Source organism: Stylophora pistillata, chromosome 14, assembly GCF_964205215.1.
Source record: "Stylophora pistillata chromosome 14, jaStyPist1.2, whole genome shotgun sequence".
Taxonomy (NCBI): domain Eukaryota; kingdom Metazoa; phylum Cnidaria; class Anthozoa; order Scleractinia; family Pocilloporidae; genus Stylophora; species Stylophora pistillata.
Window position 1 is genome coordinate 16,170,618 of NC_142532.1, and position 18,448 is coordinate 16,189,065.

Consider the following 18,448-nt stretch of genomic DNA (forward strand, 5'->3'; position numbering starts at 1 on the left):
TACGCTGTGGTGTTCACCATTTGTTAAATGTGTAACAGAAAAACTTTGCGTAATTTTGTTCCATGTAATCTTCCTCTGACTATTCAAGCTGATCGATCATCCTCTTTTTTAATTGAAGTTCTTCGTGTCTCGGGGCTAACATTTTTTTCTCTGTTGTGGTTTTTGTAAGCTTGGAATATTTTTACTCTTTCAATTTAGAAATGAAATTTTTCTTGCATCAACAGCTGCTAAACTGCATCGTTGGCGCTTTCATCCGAGGTAGTGATTTCACCAGTGTCATCTTCCCATGCAGCTTCATTTGCTGCCAAAGATATTAGCCCCGAGTCACTATCCACAGGATTTTTACCACCGGGTATCTCTTCTGCGGTCTCAATGCCATTATCCAAAGCTTCAACAGCCGGGCATCCAGACCATAGTTCCATTACATTGTAATGTTACCAGTCTCCCCCTCCGCTTCGTCTTTCAGCATTTATCATTTGCCAATAACCGAACTTTATCCTCTTCAACTTGACAATGATCTTGTCTTGGGAGAAGCAGTAGTGCTGTCTCCTTATCTCTCCAAGCTAAATATCGGTTATCCACACTCTAGATGCAATTTTGCACTTGGTTAGGCAGCGCTCTGCGCATGAGGAGAAGGTATAGCCAATGACAAATATCGAAAACTTCATTCTGTTAGCAATTCCATCTGAACAGAACAAATATTTCTCACAGTTCCGCGTGAACAGAGTGTCTAGTCAAAGATTCGTTCGCCAATTCGAGAACAACACAGTCGTTAGAGAAGAAAGACCCAGTATTTGAACAGCTAAGGTAAGTGTGCTTTGAGAATTTGAGCTTTTCACGCGTGGTTTGTTTGGATCAAACTTGAAATTAAGTTATTTTTACATTCACTCGGTTAAAGCGCCGAATCTATGACCCCATTCACACCAGTAGAACATGTTTAGTCAAATCGGCTTTAACTCATTAAAACCAGAAACAGACAACTGAAAGACTAAATTTATAATATACTTCAAGTAATGTGGTACATTTGAAGTTTGGCATTGGTTTAAGCAGCCTATATGAGGAAAAAAATTTACATCGTGTTTAACAAAACAGTTTTAAGACATGTTCGAGCTTTGGTGTAAATAGGGTATATGTCGTGGTAACTTAACTTACCCTACTTAACTTACTTAACTTAAGTTAACTTATCCTTGGATGTCAGCTAAATCAGTTGTATATATGCTGTAGCTTTTTCAGCATTTTCTCAATTAATTATCAATCATGAAACGGGAGGCTGGTCATTTTCTTAAATCATTATTCATAGTGACTGTTCTCGACTTTTTGGACATTTCATATCGGGTAACAGCAATAGGAAATCGCATATGAGATGAGTGTTGCAGATAACTATAACCTATCGACATACTCAGGAAAATGTGGTGCTTAAGTTATAGTGCTCAAGTTTGCCATAAACTGAATATTCAACTTGATAACTAGCGATGCATGTCATGTTTTCTTTAAGACACTAGCCACGGTTTGACGAAAAATTTGCATAATTCCGGCTAACCTATATAACTAAACTATTGATGCTCATCATGCATGTTGAAGTTTTAAAGCCCTCAGAGCACAGTTTTCGGTTTCTATGTTTCATTCTCATGTATGAAGACCCAGAATTTTTTTTTATGGATATGGCTGTTTAATTCCGAACGTGTCAATCGTGTTACATTAAGTGACGCTCGATGATCCTACTACTTGATTTAATTTTTTTAAAATCTAATTAACTCAACTTTAATTATACAGATCTTGATATATAAAATGTAGATAAATAAACAATTAAAATAAATAAAAAGCAAAAATTACAATGACAAGATCTGAATAATTAGGTCAGTCTATTCAGAAAACGAGGATTCCTTATAAAAATAAACTGCCTCAATATACATATATATATATATATATATATGTATATATTGTGGGAGGAAAAAGACAAGCAAACTACAAGTTCATCCCTACAAGCCTGTTTCGTGGTCGCCCACTCATCAGGGGATTTAATGAGAATAAATTTTACCATTGCTTATATACAATATAATTTGCATGATCTAACTAGTCTAATTTATGCAGCGCGAAATTGACAGTTTAGTTGTTGCGTCGGAGGGCTTTGCTTCTGTGGCGACAAGAAGACACGAGCTTATTACGTTTGTTTAGTGTTGATAGTTTGGGCCGGCAGATGATTAGGAATTTTTCTTTGAGGCAGAGGTTACATCTTTTACTTGAGCTGTACTTCGGGCCGGCAGATGATTAGGAATTTTTCTTTGAGGGAGAGGTTACATCTTTTACTTGAGCTGTTGTACGGCTCAAGTACAGCTCAAGTAAAAGATGTAACTTCTGCCTCAAAGAAAAATTCCTAATCATCTGCCGGCCCAAATTATCAACATTAAACAAACGTAATGAACTCGTGTCTTCTTGCTGCCACAGAAGCAAAGCCCTCCTACGCAACAACTAAACTGTCAATTTCGCGCTGCATAAATTAGACTAGTTAGATCATACAAATTATATTGTAGATAAGCAATGGTAAAGTTTATTCTCATTAAATCCCCTGATGAGTGGGCGACCACGAAACAGGCTTGTAGGGATGAACTTGTAGTTTACTTGTCTTTTTCCTCCCACAATATATACTTCGCTCTACTTCTATGTATTGAGCACTGTTCTACAAAAATCAAGTCACAATTTATATATATGTATATATGTACATAAAAAATTATACAAGTTTGCTCCAATAGTGTGAATATCATGACAATATATTGATAATCAATTATAAAAGTCTATTCTTATTTATGTTAAATTTATTAACATAAAATTTGTCAACACTGTTCTTAAATGATGGGAAATGTTCAACTGTTCTGATATCTAGTGGTAGGCAATTCCACAGGTCTACAATACAATTGACGAAAGAAAATTTAAAAGCATCAGTTTTGAAAAGGCCTTTCACTAGTGTAGCTTCTCTATTTCTGATGTTATATTTGGGTGTCTTAAAATTTACATATGACAAAACATTGAAATCAATATAACCTTTCAGGCTTAAGTCAGTTTTCAGGATAAATTTAGTTGCACGTCTTTGTACACGCTCAAGTGCAGTGATCTTTAATTTAGTGTAAGGTGACCAGACCTGTGAAGCATACTCCAGCTGTGATCGAACAAGTGATTGGTATAAAATTATCAAATGAATGTTTCCTGATCACATTCATTGGTACAAGTTCTTTTGATCATGCCCAGCATCTTGTTGGTAATACTGATGATGACGTCAATGATGTGATTATTCCAAGATAACTTGGTAGAAACATGCACACCATGGTCTTTCTCAGTTGAAACTTACATAATCTGTGAGCCATTAAGTGTATAGGTTTAATCGGCAATATTCTTTTTCCTTGTGATTCCAAGATATTTGCATTTGTTTGAGTTAAACTCCATGAAGTGATCAGCTGACCAATCGTTTAGATTTGACCAGTTACTTTGTATTGTTGAACATGATTTGGTGTTATCTCTGATTCTGAAGCATTTCACGTCATTAGCATACAGTTGTACAGTGGTGCTTGAGTGTATAGCTTTAGGAGCTGTATTCATATCAATTATGTACAAAAGTGGTCCTAAAATGGACCCCTGAGTTATGTTTATTCATAATGAGTAAATGATGGTATAATTAAATCGTCTCCCTTACAATGTAGTCTCTGCGAAAACCACAATAGCTAATTATATACGTACATGTAAAACTAGAGTAATCTTCTAAGTAGTTTTTAATACATGTTTCTATCTTTCAATCAAGCTAAGTAGTATTTTCAAGCGGGATTCTATACATTCATTAAACTGTCAGTTATGGCATGAACCGCCTCCCGGTTAGCTCAATTGGTATAGCGCCGGACTGTTGTGCGGGAGGTCGAGAGTTCAAATCCGGCCGGACCAACACTCAGGGTCTTTAAATAACTGAGTAGAAAGTGCTGCCTTTAAAAAATGTCTGCAAACGGTTAAACTGCCGCCTGATTAGCTCAATTGGGAGAGCGCCGGACTGCTGTGCGGGAGGTCGAGAAATCAATACCAGCCGGACCAACACTCAGGGTCTTAAAATTAATTGAGAAGAATATGCTTCCTTTCTTTAACATCAAGAAATGGTTAGATATTCTAGTCATCTCGAATAGGGACGAATAAATGGAGGTCCCTTCTCCTGCAGGGTTGGTGTAGGAGACGTTAATTTCCCACGCACGAGATTACTGTGTGATAGATGTCCTCCCTGGGGTGGGTTGGGTGGGTAGGTGAAATCGCTACGGACTAAACACGGCTGCCAGAGGCGCCTGTCTGATTTCAACCTTAAAAAAATTGTAACTAAACACGTATGTTGTTTAGAGAAATAGAGACCTTTACCTTTACCTTTGACTCTCTAGTATTCTCGGATAGGGACGATAAATGGAGGTCCCGTCTCAAAAGCCCTTATGTGTGATTTAAATTTGTGGGACGTTAAAGAACCTACACACTCCTTGAAAAGAGTAGGGCACGTAGTGCCCGGTGTTGTGGTCTATCCAGGGTGAATTTGAGGGAAGGGGTTGTGCCTCGCATGGACCTTGTGTTCCGTTCGCACCAACCCTTCCGGATCAAGTCACACCCGGTCAAGTCGTTAAAACAAAACAAAACAAAACAATAAAACATGAAGTAGCACTGTTTATCGTTTTTTATAATACCGCTATTGTGTGGAATCTGTATTAAGCAATCAACCTATGTTAAAGCGCCATTCACCTTGGGTGACTGTATTTGGTTTCTGGATCAAAGCTTCGTTGAACTTCATAAATGTTTTCCTCTGTTTAGAACAATCTGAAATAAATGGCTTCCTCGGTAGAAGACAGACTAGAGAAAAATCTGGAATGTGGAATTTGCTTGGAATCATTCCAAAAGCCTAGAATGTTGCGTTGTCATCACACCTATTGTGAACACTGCCTTCAACGAATTGTGTTTAGGGCTGCTGGTGGGCGTAAGCAGAAAATCACGTGTCCTGAATGCCGAGTGGAAACCAAGGTGAGCTATATGCACAATAGAGAGATTTAGCACCATGTTTACGTGAAACGTGAGCGGCAAGAGCGACCAAGTGACCTTGTTTTTCCCGCCTTTTTTTTCACGTTTGCCGGTTGTGCTTTGCCGTTTCTACGCACTTGAAAGTAACCTTTTCACACTAGCTGTGTACATTAGATTTTCTTCACTTTTTTCCTTAACAGAGTACAAGTTAATCGCCGGAAAAAGGGTACAAAAACTATTCCTTGTTAGTAATACCAGGGCGCTTTCAAATCCACTATAACGTGAACTCACGCGAAGCTAAAACAGCAAGGTTCATGCTATTCTACGAAAGGTCAAGCTGCCGTTTCACATAAACGCGACGCTGAATCTCTCTAATAGCCTCCGTTTGGCGCGAAAATATGCATGCACAGATATTTATTCGAGGCCACTTTAATTATCTGTTCCGAGATGCAGTCAGTTTCCAAGGGCGAGGCTCAAGGAGAACTGCATGTAAGCTTCGAGCATATTTTTGCATCACATGGGGGCTGTTGTGTCTATTATCCTTCAAATATTTTTCAACGCTCAGGATAAAATTTTATGAACAAAAAAGGTGTACTTTTTCTGTAACAACCGCACGACGCTTTCTCGTCTTGAATTAAATTTTAAAGCAGTCTCAGTATTGTACGAAAGTTTTGGAAATTGGGGAATTTTGGAAATTGTTTATCTAGGAATATCCCCCATTCAAGTTGGGTTGTACTCGACCATGTGATGTGCTTTGACCAATCGCGCGCGAGCTAAATAAGTTGTCGGAAAATATATATCTGAATTTCATACATATACATATTTATGTCCCATAAAATTTGCATAATAAGCGTGGCGGTAAATTTACATTCATGAAAAAAACATTTGTCTTACTGATTTGTCCAATATTCAGATATACCTCACTCTGCGAACGCATCGAGCACTCTACTGCAAGGATAGACTATAACCAAGAAATATATATATATATATACACATACACAAATTCACTATAATATATATATACATACATACATACATACATACATATATATATATTTTATATATATATTTGTGTATATATATATATATACACAAATTCATTATATTACGACGGGGCACTTAGAAAATGTAATGAAACAAACTGCGGTGTAAATGAGGATTGGGGGTAACTTTTCAGCACCATCGTCACATCAAAGGGCTACTGCACTTAAACAAAGCCGTTGTATTCTTACCGTAAACATTTAATTCAATACGCATGGAAGAATATTTTAGGACAACGTTTAGACCTTGATGTTAAGAAGTAATTGGGAAAGTAAGGAAATTAGCTTCCATTATGAAGACGAAAGAAAGAAAGAAGAGCAAACAATGTATGAAATTAGAGGTTAATTTTTTTTTCTAGCTGCAACAAGGTGGTGTCGAAAATCTTCCTTCCAATTTCCTAATCAAGCAGCTCTTGGAAGTTAACAATGACGCCCAACTTGATGCGCAAGTTAATTGTGAGAAACACGTGGAAGAACCAGTAGATCTTTATTGCTCATGCGATAAACCGATATGCAGAGCATGTACAGTGATAGACCACCGTTCCCACTTGAATCAACCTTTGAGTGGAGTATTTTCTCGTGAGAAAAAAAAGATAGGAAAACTGTTGGAAGAAGCAAAACCGCAGATGTCTGCACTTAAAGCAGAAATTACTTCTATAGAGGGTATCGAAGAAGCATTGCCACAAAACTTTTTGGAGGTCAAGAAACAAGTTGACAGCTTCATCGATAGTAAAATTTCACAATTGGATAGTGCAAGGGAAAGACTGAAGGAAGAGGTGAATGAAATGTCTACAGCTCTTGTCAATGACCTGAAAGAGAAAAGGGAGGCTCTACTTTTGTCAGTAAGCAAAGTAGAGACTGTTAAAGAAAGTTTCACCAGCTGTAGCCATAGTGGCGAAAAGAAAGTGGAATTCTTGCGTAAGAGAAGACAATTTGAGGAGCATCTAAAGGATCTAAGTTCAATTTCCCATGATATTCGACCTTGTAAAAAAGTTTCCCTCCAGCTTCTGAAAATCCACCCCGTAAACAGTGGCAGTGACCTTCAGAATCAGGCAAGAATTAGGCGTATCGAGTTTTCCGAATCTGAAAAACCTCCTTCAGTCAGTACTGATGACGTAACACTACCTAAAATAAGGATAGAGTTTGCTTTGCTTCTATTAGTGATGGGTTTGTTAATCGTGTTTCTTCTAGAGCAAAAGGTCAAAGTTCACTGAGAGGTACACAAATTTGTACCACGAGGTTTTTTCTTCAATTACTACGGCATTTTTAATTTGAAGACATGTTTGGGCTCATGAATCTCGATTTATCTTCAAAGACACAAGAAATGTCCTATACTCACCGAAAAAGCGTGTCCAAATAGATGTCACGGGTCCCTCCAAGAAAGAGTGAATTTTCGAGGAGGGTTTACTTCGATGAACGTAAAACTATTTAGATGAAATTTTGACTGAGGTCCAATCCAAGTTTAACAAAAATTCCTTAAGTGAACTTTACTTAAATCTAACTCATCTTAAGTGCATGGAAATATTTTTAAACCAATTATCCTAAAGACGTCTTTTTTAACTTGGAAAATACCACTGTCTTTTTTTTCCGGACCAAATTTGGACAACAAACCAAGTACTTAATGAACAAAGAAAACACAAACCTGGTGTAAGAAATGTGAAAACTGACGTAGAGAGTGTGGAAAATCTTAACTTTAAAGTGCACCTAAACCCAAAACTTTTTTTTTTTTCGCTTAACGAAATAAACTTATTTTTTGGAGTATTTCTGTACAAAATTTTTTTAATTTGCTCAAATCTTTAATTTTCTGTGCCCAGTCGAAATACGGAAAATCGGCCGCCATACTGCCCCACGACCGAGTTTAAAGAGGAATGGCTCTAGCGGATAATGTGACGTCAAATCGAGAACATGAAAGTCTACATTTCACACATTTTCACTTGTTTGGGGAGGTTGTCTTCGATATTGTTCCAAGTATGCCGACTAGGTGTATTGTATGAAGAATGTATGAAGCGCGATACCCTCTTGCAAATTTTGCACGTTACTACATCCTTCTACAACACACTCAGTTGGCATATTTTCGGACAATATCGACTACAAACTTCCCAAACAAGTGAAAATGTGTGAAATGCAGACTTTCGTGTTCTCGATTTGACGTCACATTACCCGCTAGAGCCATTCATCTTTAAACTCGGTCGTGGGGCAAGATGGCGGCCGATTTTCCATATTTCGACTGGGCATAGAAAATTAAAGATTTGAGCAAATTAAAAAAATTTTGTACAGAGATACTCCAAAAAAAAAACGCTTATTTCGTTAAGCGAAAAAAGTTTTTGGGTTTAGGTGCACTTTAAGCGAAGTTTTTCACAACGTTATGACATTGGTCAAGTTAAGAAAGTTTAGCTTAAATATGTTTTTCTCCCTATGGGGTCTTAAGGAAAACCCCCCTTTTGTTTCTGTGAATTGTGTTCAAATGCCCTTAATAAGACGGAATTGAAAAGAAAGACGTCTCAAAGATATTAAGCTAAAGAAGTCTGTTGGATATCATTATATCGAGGCAGAATTGTCACACAACAAACGTTTATATTCTGTTAACCTAACGTCCATAACAGGACAAAAACCACGCGTATACTTTGAGTACGTCCCATTAGTCCTCACACCAGTTCGGGCCATAACCATTTCTAGATATCGGTTTCGAGCTTCGTGATTGGGTGAGATCAAAACTAAAACAAAGCAAATTTGGCCGAGAGGTACTGGCAACAAGAGGAAGTTGAATTTTTCTATTTTTGTGGCGGCCATGTCTTAAGATGGTAGTAAGCCGAAACAGAATTCGCAAGTAAGGACTGGACGTAAGATATCATTAAAACGATTCATTTATTTCAAACATTCAACATGCATGCCCTCTACGTCCTCGCATTCTGGAAGAGTACAGTGGATTCAGTGTTTTCAAACAAGTTTTGCAATTACAGACAAGTCCCTCTCATGCTTGTAGACGAAAATTTCACACTCATCAGTCGGAGCGAAGGGCTAACGCTCGAAGGGCTAAGGCTCGAAACGTCAGCTTTTGTAATCATTACGGTGGCCAATTTACCATTTCAACTTTTGTTGATATATCCAAATTATAAGCTTGATAAGGTCCAATAAGTAATTATCCTTTTATTCTAAATTGCCCGGCCACAACGTATGGTTAAAATTTATGGCTTACGCGATACTCCGGCGATGGATCTGGACAAAGGGAATCCGCCTAGTAGTTTGCACAATAAAAGACTAGCTTTCAACATCCGTGCACTCGAACAAAAGCCTCGTGCACTCGAACAAAAACCTCGTGCACACGAACAAAAACCTCGTGCACTCGATTAAAATTTAGACAGATTGGAAGCAAATTTATTCTAGTTTTTAAAAAGATTTTTGTCAGGAATCCAAAAAAATGTTATATACCTGAAAACCTCAACTAAAGAGAGGTTACTCGTCAATCGAGCACTTCGCAACAAGCACCTCCACCCGACTTTTCATCTGAATTTTTCTGTCTCGTCATCGTGGCCGCCATCAATTCTTAGCTCGATGTGTATAATAGTTTGTCTTCAGTATTTTTGCAAAGTTTCATAGGATATGGCCAAGGAACAAAGTCGCTAGGGCTCGAATAAAGTAATTAATGGGTTTCCTCGAGGTCCCACCACGACACCTATATTGGTGACGTCATCAAGTATCCAGAAATGGCTATGGAATGGATGACCCGGACTGCACATTCTTAAAAAAAATGTGCAAGGGTTTATGAGGGACAGTGGGAGGTACTTACACCGTGAAATAAAATGAAATGAAATTGAAAAAAATAAACCTGAAGGCACTGAAATTAAGACAGATTTTTATCTTGGGCTTCTAAGGTCCAATTATATTTCAAGTCTTTTAAGTATATCCAGGCTATAGGAAGGAAATTAGTGTCGGGTTGGGATAGAGGACTAGCCTTTCATTTCAATTGCATATCGTTAATCTGTGTAAAATACTTCATGGTACTTAGTTTTATGTTTCATGTAATGAGAATCGGTATTATTACAGTTAGATCTTCTCGGTGTAAGGAATGAACTGTAATACAGCATCAATAATATAATGTGGAGAACTAATAGTAATGCGAAATGCTTATCAGTTGGTATCATTTTGCAAAAAGCGCACTTCGTAATAAAAATAAATACTCCTTGATACTTTTTTTTATGAATATCATATTATTATTGGAAGTTGTCCTTTCCGGGGTAATTTTTTTAATGGCATAATTGGTATGGAAAGGATCTACGTTCGTCCAAGGTGATGTCTTACAATCGTTTGCATGAACAATGCGTCTTTTTTTGCTTTCTAAATCATTTTGAATATTTACCTTTTAATTTAGTAGCAAATAAATCAATGGACGCATTACTTTTATAATAAAGTATATATTCACACAATTATTAAATCCTTAATCCATGAGAACGACTAGCATCTGATTCATCTTCGCTTCATCCCCCCTAGGGGTCACAAAATCAGGGGGAATAATCACTGAATAACGAAACTTCGGATTGTTAAACAAATTCTCCTTGTCAGCACCTTAGAAAATTTCTAGAGAACGCTATGAAGAATATGCGTACTTTTGTCAGGGTGTGAAGGTCTAATTTTCCTTTTTTTGTTTTGTTTTGACCAATGGAGTTTTTGAGGAATGGATCGACTAGTTAATCAATCTGGTTATCTGCGTGTTCTTGTTATTTACTAATTTGTAATCTTAAGGAACCATAGAGGCCCAGATGCGAAACATTGATATCATACACATCTGGCTGAAAAGATGGGCAAACTTGATAATAAATTAAACAGCTGTGCAAGAAAGAAATAAAAATTAACAGATGCAAAAGGAATAGCAATTTTAGAGAAATATTAGGGAAAGAAAAAGCTGATTTACTGAAAGTTTTGTTTCGTAAACTGCGGTATTTCAAATGATTTTCCAGCCCTGAGAAAAGTCGTAACTGCACCTGACACATATAAAATTACGATAACTTTTTCTTTGTGTTTGACCTCGGTAATAAGCTACTGACGCCTCATTTACATTTTGCACCACTCTGTCAGGTTGATGAATGCATGGCAATGCGTTCACCACCAATGCAGTTGACTTTTCTCTTCAGTAAAGGCCTACGGCGTTAATATTTACTTGTTTGCTTGTACATAAGGAAGCTCTCGGCTCTCATGTTGACCGCAATGTCTCGAACTCCCGAAGAAATCCCATTTTTTTACTTGAAGTATACAGCGAAATAGCCCTCGTTGCAATAATTTTCTCATCTTGCTTAGTTGACGTATTTGTTTTCAAATTCTGCTTACGGTACGGTTTCTCATTGACTACGAAAATTTGGATTTGATTTAGAGTAACAAACTGACAGATGCACACCCTGTCAATCTCATTATTGCCCAAGAGTTTTCTTTCTCTGAACGCTCGTGACAAACGCAACTGAATTCAACAAATTAACAATGGTTTAGCGTGGTCTGTGCTCTAATCTACAACGATATTCATCATCACAGTGATCAAAATGTTGTAGACTCACGGGATGCCGCACCAAATTTTGACCACTGTTATGACGAATGTCGTGGTTGATGGGGGTAAAGACCACGCTAAACCCCTGCCGATTTGTTATCGTTTTTTTTTTTTTTTTTCCCAGCTCCAACGTCGACCTCAAATGAAACGATTCTTTTAGTGCGTGACCCGTTGCATTACACGTTGACGCGAGTTGTGTTGTCTATACCTTAATCGGCAGCAGTAAATTGCCCAATCAGATTGGGACATTACTGCCAATTGTGGAAAAAGAGTAATTTTTAAACTCACAACCGAACTCAAGATTTATCTCTTCTTACCCTATCAAAAACATATTAAATGATTTCCAAACTAGCGTTTCGTGCAGTTGAATGCTACAAGTACAGTTGTGTTAAGACAATACACTGAGTGGTTTACAATGAAATGACATAAGATATAATGACTATGATTAGAACAGTGTCTCTTAATGAGGATTTTTAATTAACAACTTCTCATAAACATGCTATTTTCATTTTTCTTGACCAAATAGTGAGAAATTAACTAGATGCGGATCGGACCAGTGTTTCGACATCAAACGTACAGTCCTTGTACACAGTGATTTCAATGTAAATAATGGTGTACCGATCTCTCAGTGCTCTTAAAGCGATACAACTCGAAGGTCAGCCCCTGGCTGAGCTTAAGAGGATCTGAGTACCTGGAAACAATCTTGTGGCCTTCATGTATGGCACAGTAAGCAGATCCAAACATTTCGGTTGGGTTGAAAGTCAGCTCAAACTGGTCAGGGTTATTCTTTGAACTGGAAGAAACGGTCGCCGCGGCGGATTTCCCTTTCGTAAACGGTCGTTGCCATTTTGAAACGGTCGTTGCCATTTCCGATAACAGTCGATGCCATTCATTACAAAATGGCAACGACTGTTTGGACAAATGGCAACGACCGTTTCAAAATGGCAACGACCGTTTCAAAATAGCAACGACCGTTTCAAATGGCAGCGGCCGTTTACGAAAGGGAAAATTGCGTCGCCGCGACGTCTACATTTGGGTTTCGCAGCTCAGCTCTGGCGGACTCACATTCCATAGCTCGGTAAGGACCTAATGCGGAGTAATCGTGGTTGGGATCCAAGAGCTGAATTCCCACCGAAAGGTCCCCGTCGGATATCATGTAAGACATGGGATCACGGGCCTTCTAAGGCTCAGGTAAAACGACGCCGACCTTCATCTTGACAGTGATGTCTTCATTATAAGTCAACATGTCTCTGGGAAAGAGAGGAACCCTGAATACGTTCTCCCAGTTTGAGGAGTCGGGTAACGGTGTCGAGATTCAACCCATTCCCTTCCTTGGGGGAGTTCCACTCTGCAGTTTTACAGAGCCAGTCGGGGAGTATGAGGCGATGGTAGAGCAACTGGCAATGGTGGCGATTCTGAGGGTCAGCTGACTGAGTGGCTTGTCCAGCCATATACTTCTGAGCGTCTGCTGTCTTAGGGGCTTCCATGACTGTATTCTTCGTATTTTCTACTGCCTTACTGGCTTGCATGGTTGTGAACTATTTGCAAACCTCAGGAATAGAAGGAAACAATTCTCACAAAGCTTTTGCATCAGACGCCAGACAGACATGCAATTTTAAGTGTTTGGCAGAGGGTGTGGCTTTAATAGGTTTTACGTTAAAACAAAGGATTCTCTTTACAATTTACTGTTAATATTAACTTCGCGCAAATTGAAACCAGCCAAATTCAACTAATTAAACAACAAGACAAGAAAGCAGGCAATTAAGATCCAACAAGAACTAAGCTCTAGCCCAATCTGTTTTGCAGTCCACAAAGTAACTTCACATCATCAGACTGTTAAGAGCTGAGCAAAGAGTTTCCAGCAATCTGATTGGTCGAGCGGTTCCTTATATGACGCTATATAAACCGCTTATCATAAAGTGAGTCGTTGATTGGTTTTCCAAATGCCAGTAAAAGTACAGGCATGTTAAGTACCAAAGAAATCGCTTGGGGATTGAGTGCTAAGCTTGTTAGTGCACACGGAAACTCATCTGCCCATTGAGAAACCATTTTCTCCTCTTTCTCTCATCCCTTCCAGTTTTGTGCTGTCGTAATCTTTCTCATCGTTTCGGCTTTTGAAACCAAAAAGCCCCTCTATCACTACTTTCTGTTGGTATTATTAGTTTGTTAGTTCTGTCCAATAAATAAGAATTATGTTTGGTGGAAATTAGTGAATAGCAATCTCGAAATACAAAAAAATTAAAAAACAAAAAAAACAAAAACAAAATGAAAACAAAAACAAAGCCTAGGTTTAGTCCCAAACACTGGTTCATGATCGATTCACTTCTGGTTTTAAAACTGATTTAAGTGTAACTCTTGCCGCTGTTGAACAGTTATCATGGAAACTACACCTAAGATGTAATTAGCTAGACAAACAGTATTTTTCTTCACTTGACCTGTCTAGTCGACGGTCTGCCGATTTAGTACACGAAAGACAAATATATTTAGATTCGCATGTTTAGGTGTTCCGGAATTAAAAAGACGACTTTCGATAGTTTTTATAGCACGTTCAGTCAAGACGTATATTTTCCAAGTTTTCTAGGACCATCATTTTGATAGCCGTTATTCTTTATCGTCTTCGTGTGTTACTTCCCAAATGCTTCTGATCCTGCAAATCAAATACTTTGTCAGCATGGTTACTTCATTATTACTTCAATTTTACGTTTGGGTGTTCCTTATGATCTTAACAATTCTGACAAATTAATGGCACTGTAATTAATTCTATAGACAATGATATAACAATGGCTAAAGAATACCTTTGTGAATAACACAATACAGTAATTCCTCTTCAATGGTTTGCATAAATTTGTCAGTGCATTGATGTCAAAATCCAATTTTTGGTTCTGTCCTGGTGTACCGGTTCACAAGGGAATTACCATTGTTCTTTCTTTGTTTAGGAGTCATTAGTTAGCTGTTGTGTATTGTTCGGTCTTTTGTATCGGCTCTTGTGAACCGGTACACGAGGACAGAACCCAATTTTTCAAACCCATTTAAAACGAGGAGTAGAAAATGGGAAACTACATGCTTAGACTTTGTCCTTATTTTTATGTTATGTACTGCGGCATACAGTAACATATTAAAAAAAATAAACCAGTGTTATTGACTAACATCTAGACTTATATTCTCACCTTTTATAGTCCATGCTTTTGGTTTGGTAATTACTCCATGATAGCAGGCGTCAAATAGTCGTTTAGGAAGATTGGTGTGTATATTAATGACATGTGACAAAAATGAATGGAATTTAGCGACTTTCACATCGCCTAGTACTCCAGGAGTCGATATCACAGACCAATAAAAGTGGCATACACATGCCTTCCTGCATCTTCCGATTATTTCAGATCCTTTTTCTTTGCTCAATTTGATTAAAGTCTTCTGAATTTCTATGAGATAATGAAATGAGTACACTTAAAAAAAATGGGGGGGGGGCTTATTTTCAATGGTGTAGAGATGACAACTAAGTACATTTATACGTATGATGCACGATCCTCGCAGTAGATAGCGCTATTTAAGCAATAGCGAAGATCAGACCTGAGAAAAAGCAGGCCTGTACGGGACTCGAACCACTGACCTCTGCGATACTAGTGCAGCGCTCTACCAATTGAGCTAACAAGCCAACTGGGAGCAGGCCGTTAAGTTGATTCGTAATAAACCCGTGAAAGTGATAAATGAGATACAATGAATATATGAAGTTCATATATTTTGAACTGCGGTATTAGATACGTATGATGCACGATCCAAATATTCAAAATATATGAACTTCATATATTCATTATATCTCATTTATCACTTTCACGGGTTTATTACGAATCAACTTAACGGCCTGCTCCCAGTTGGCTTGTTAGCTCAATTGGTAGAGCGCTGCACTAGTATCGCAGAGGTCAGTGGTTCGAGTCCCGAACAGGCCTGATTTTTTTCAGGTCTGATTTTCGCTATTGCTTAAATAGCGCTATCTCCTGCGAGGATCGTGCATCATACGTATCTAATACCGCAGTTCAAAATATATGAAATTCATATATTCATTGTATCTTAAGTACATTTATACTAACATCTATTTCACAACGGAGCAGCTTGACACGAAAAAATTACAAGGAATGTGGATCAATGTTAGATCATTACTCTTACTTTTACCCGAATGACTTTTACCCGAATGCCATAGATCAAAGAAATGACGGACAATCGGTTTTCCTAATTCCCTGCAACGATTTGGTAACACCTCCCTCATCCATTTGGCAATGGATGCATGACGATCAGATACAAAGGTTAAGATAATCATGCCACTTGTCAGAAGAAACTCAAATGATCTTGGTGACCTAGAAACTCCATTACGGAACTACTTCCTGCCTCATTCGCCTGAAAACAACAATCATTTATTGGTTAACAGTAATTAATATCAGTGTGCGAAGTGTAACTGTGTGAACAAGCCCTAAAAATGAAACAACAGTTCCAGAAAATATATTATTACATTTTTTGATGTTGTTGTTGTTTTGTTTTTGTAACCCTTACTTGATGAAAATCACTAACCTGTACTAAAACCAGGTGAATTATAAGTCCCACTGTACAGCAATAAATGCTATAGGTTCCAAACTTTGCAGAATGGCTCATGCTATCATGGCGACCATCTCCTGCCAATATGACTTCTTTATCTTTCAGTGAGTGTAGTATTTTTGATTGCCACTCACGCCATAACTTAACAATAGATGGGATTAGCATTCTTCTTTGATTGTAATAATATGTAGCTTCATGATAAACAAGTATGTTCATATAATGAAATACGAGAAGTGTTTTCCTAACCGATGCTCCTGCACAAAGAATAGCAAAGCTAAGTAACAGATTTCCGACAGGGAATTTCATAAGCATGGGTTCACTTTGCCAGGTAAACATATTTTGGCATTTCCAGCATTTGTATTCCACATTCAGTATTGTTCCATGTCAAGTTCCCGATGCCGCACACACGTGGTGTTGGGCACCGGAGTTCGCCAGTATAACCAGTGTTGAACTTTAGACAAGTAGCAGCATCAAACTCTTCATTCACTTAAGCTGGCAGTCTTTGTACAGCACAGGCGGTAAAAACTATAGAACGGATACATGAAGGTTTGATATAAGGAAAACCGAAAGACTACGAAACTAGAAATGATAAAAATGAGGAATATTACAAGAGTAACTTACATCGGATCTTGACTCCGGGGTAGAGAACTCCTAAACTCTGTTCAGCTCCGAAATGGTTTCGCTACAGTGACTCCTCGCAACTGAACTACTTGCTAATAGAAGGCGAATTTAGTTCTTACACTTTGACGTAGGGGAAATAGAAATGAATAGTGCTTTGTGTAGCTAGCTTCGAGCGGATATTCGCTGGTCACGGAATAGAAATCAAACAAAGCGCGCTAACAAATTTAATAGAAAGTCATTTAGAGTTTCTTAGTGTCTTTTTGCTAAAAACGGAAGAGTTACATAAGTAAAAAAGATTAGAGCTCGTATCCGTAAACGTGATATTCCAACTTGGGAAACATCAACTTTAGGAATAGGTGCCAAACACTTGTTACAAAACTGGAAAAGCAGCAGGAGCTTAGATAAAAAGACAATTTCCTTTGGTTCCTCTCTTAGGTCTTTACCATCTACATTCAATCTGCAAATAGAAATCATATTGGTCAAAAATCTTGGAAGATATATTAAAAACATATGATAATTAACAATTGGTTCATGCATCAGCGTGCATTCATAGAGAATTCGACCACGCAGGAAGTTTGGAGAGCATGGAAGATGCCTCGAGCAACTCTTACCCATCTTTTACAAGCTATGCTATAGTAATAATTATTAAAAACTAGATCATTGGATAATGCAATTCAAGACTTTTTAGTGGCTTAGCCATTATGGTATATCAGCCAATATACCATAATCTACAAATATGGCAAGCAGGTGTCAGCTTAAAATTAAAAGGGAGCTAAAAATTTAATAAAATTTAATAATTTAAATGAACGTGTTTAATAAAACAATTATTCCACTCGCGCTTGTTGGATAGGAGATGATTATAGCCAACTCGGCGCTACGCGCCTCGTTGGCTATCTATCATGTCATATCCAACGCGCGCTCGTGGAATAATTGTTAAATAATAATAAAACAAGTACTTACCTTGAATTGTGACTTCCTCCGACATCATCATTCTTGTGGTGTTTATATTGCTCTTCAATATCTTCCTGAAATTTGGATGGCTTTGGTTGCTCGTTCTCCATCTTTGGGTTCCATGTTGGATCTTCATGGTCTGAGTCAGGGCAATCCATTTCTTCAGCTTCGGTAAGGGGATCCTCATCTTCAATAGTAGGTGCAGCTTGAACACCTACAAAATAGTGAAAAGGTTTTTATGCATATAATTTGCTTCAATATTTCAGATTTATAGTGAAGCAAACACATTGTACGACTATTTGGTAAGATCTACAATTTTTGCGTTACAAATAAAATTTATAACCTGTGGACTTTTTATTTGATTCTGTAAGTTGTTTGATTTACTTTTCCTTTTCCTGTAGGCGATCTTTAAGTCTTTTTATTTTGGTTGTCAGCGTGTCGATTGTTTTCTTCCGACTTCGGTTTTCGTCTCTCACAAACTTACACGCGTCGCAACTCTGGTGGAGGTATAAGAGAGTCTCTTACTAAATTGACCAAAATGGAGCATTTAATGATGCTATAATTTGACTCTGATACGTTGGAATTCCTTGACCTGACCATGTGTTGTTTATATGTACTGACACGATCGCGTGTGTTCGCATGAAAAATCTCTCTTCTTTTTACCTGGTAATGTATTGTTTCCTTGGCGGGAAAC

General features: G+C 37.9%; 1 protein-coding gene and 2 pseudogenes across 3 annotated transcripts; 1 reads left to right on the forward strand and 2 right to left on the reverse strand.

Annotated features, from left to right (window-relative positions):
* The first annotated feature begins 446 nt into the window (after nucleotides 1-446).
* On the forward strand, nucleotides 447-10,514 carry LOC111345703 (tripartite motif-containing protein 3). 2 transcript variants are annotated; one of them, XM_088745867.1, is made up of 4 exons: nucleotides 447-636; nucleotides 712-807; nucleotides 4,822-5,028; nucleotides 6,425-10,514. In XM_088745867.1, exons 3-4 carry the CDS (start codon nucleotides 4,837-4,839, stop codon nucleotides 7,277-7,279), a joined length of 1,047 nt encoding a protein of 348 aa, XP_088601993.1. In that variant the 5' UTR covers nucleotides 447-636; nucleotides 712-807; nucleotides 4,822-4,836; the 3' UTR covers nucleotides 7,280-10,514. The 2 variants fall into 2 exon arrangements, with proteins under 2 accessions (XP_088601993.1, XP_022808720.1); XM_022952985.2 differs by lacking the exon at nucleotides 447-636 and having other exon boundaries at nucleotides 644-807.
* Nucleotides 10,515-12,131: 1,617 nt separating this feature from the next.
* On the reverse strand, nucleotides 12,132-13,381 carry LOC111345699 (uncharacterized; annotated as a pseudogene).
* Nucleotides 13,382-14,131: 750 nt separating this feature from the next.
* On the reverse strand, nucleotides 14,132-18,301 carry LOC148716815 (uncharacterized; annotated as a pseudogene). Its single transcript, XR_015995193.1, has 7 exons — nucleotides 18,280-18,301; nucleotides 17,764-17,968; nucleotides 17,126-17,260; nucleotides 16,159-16,558; nucleotides 15,775-15,987; nucleotides 14,766-15,017; nucleotides 14,132-14,245 (listed from the first exon to the last, which is right to left on the reverse strand). The product of XR_015995193.1 is annotated as an uncharacterized LOC148716815 (transcript).
* Between the last annotated feature and the right edge of the window lie 147 nt (nucleotides 18,302-18,448).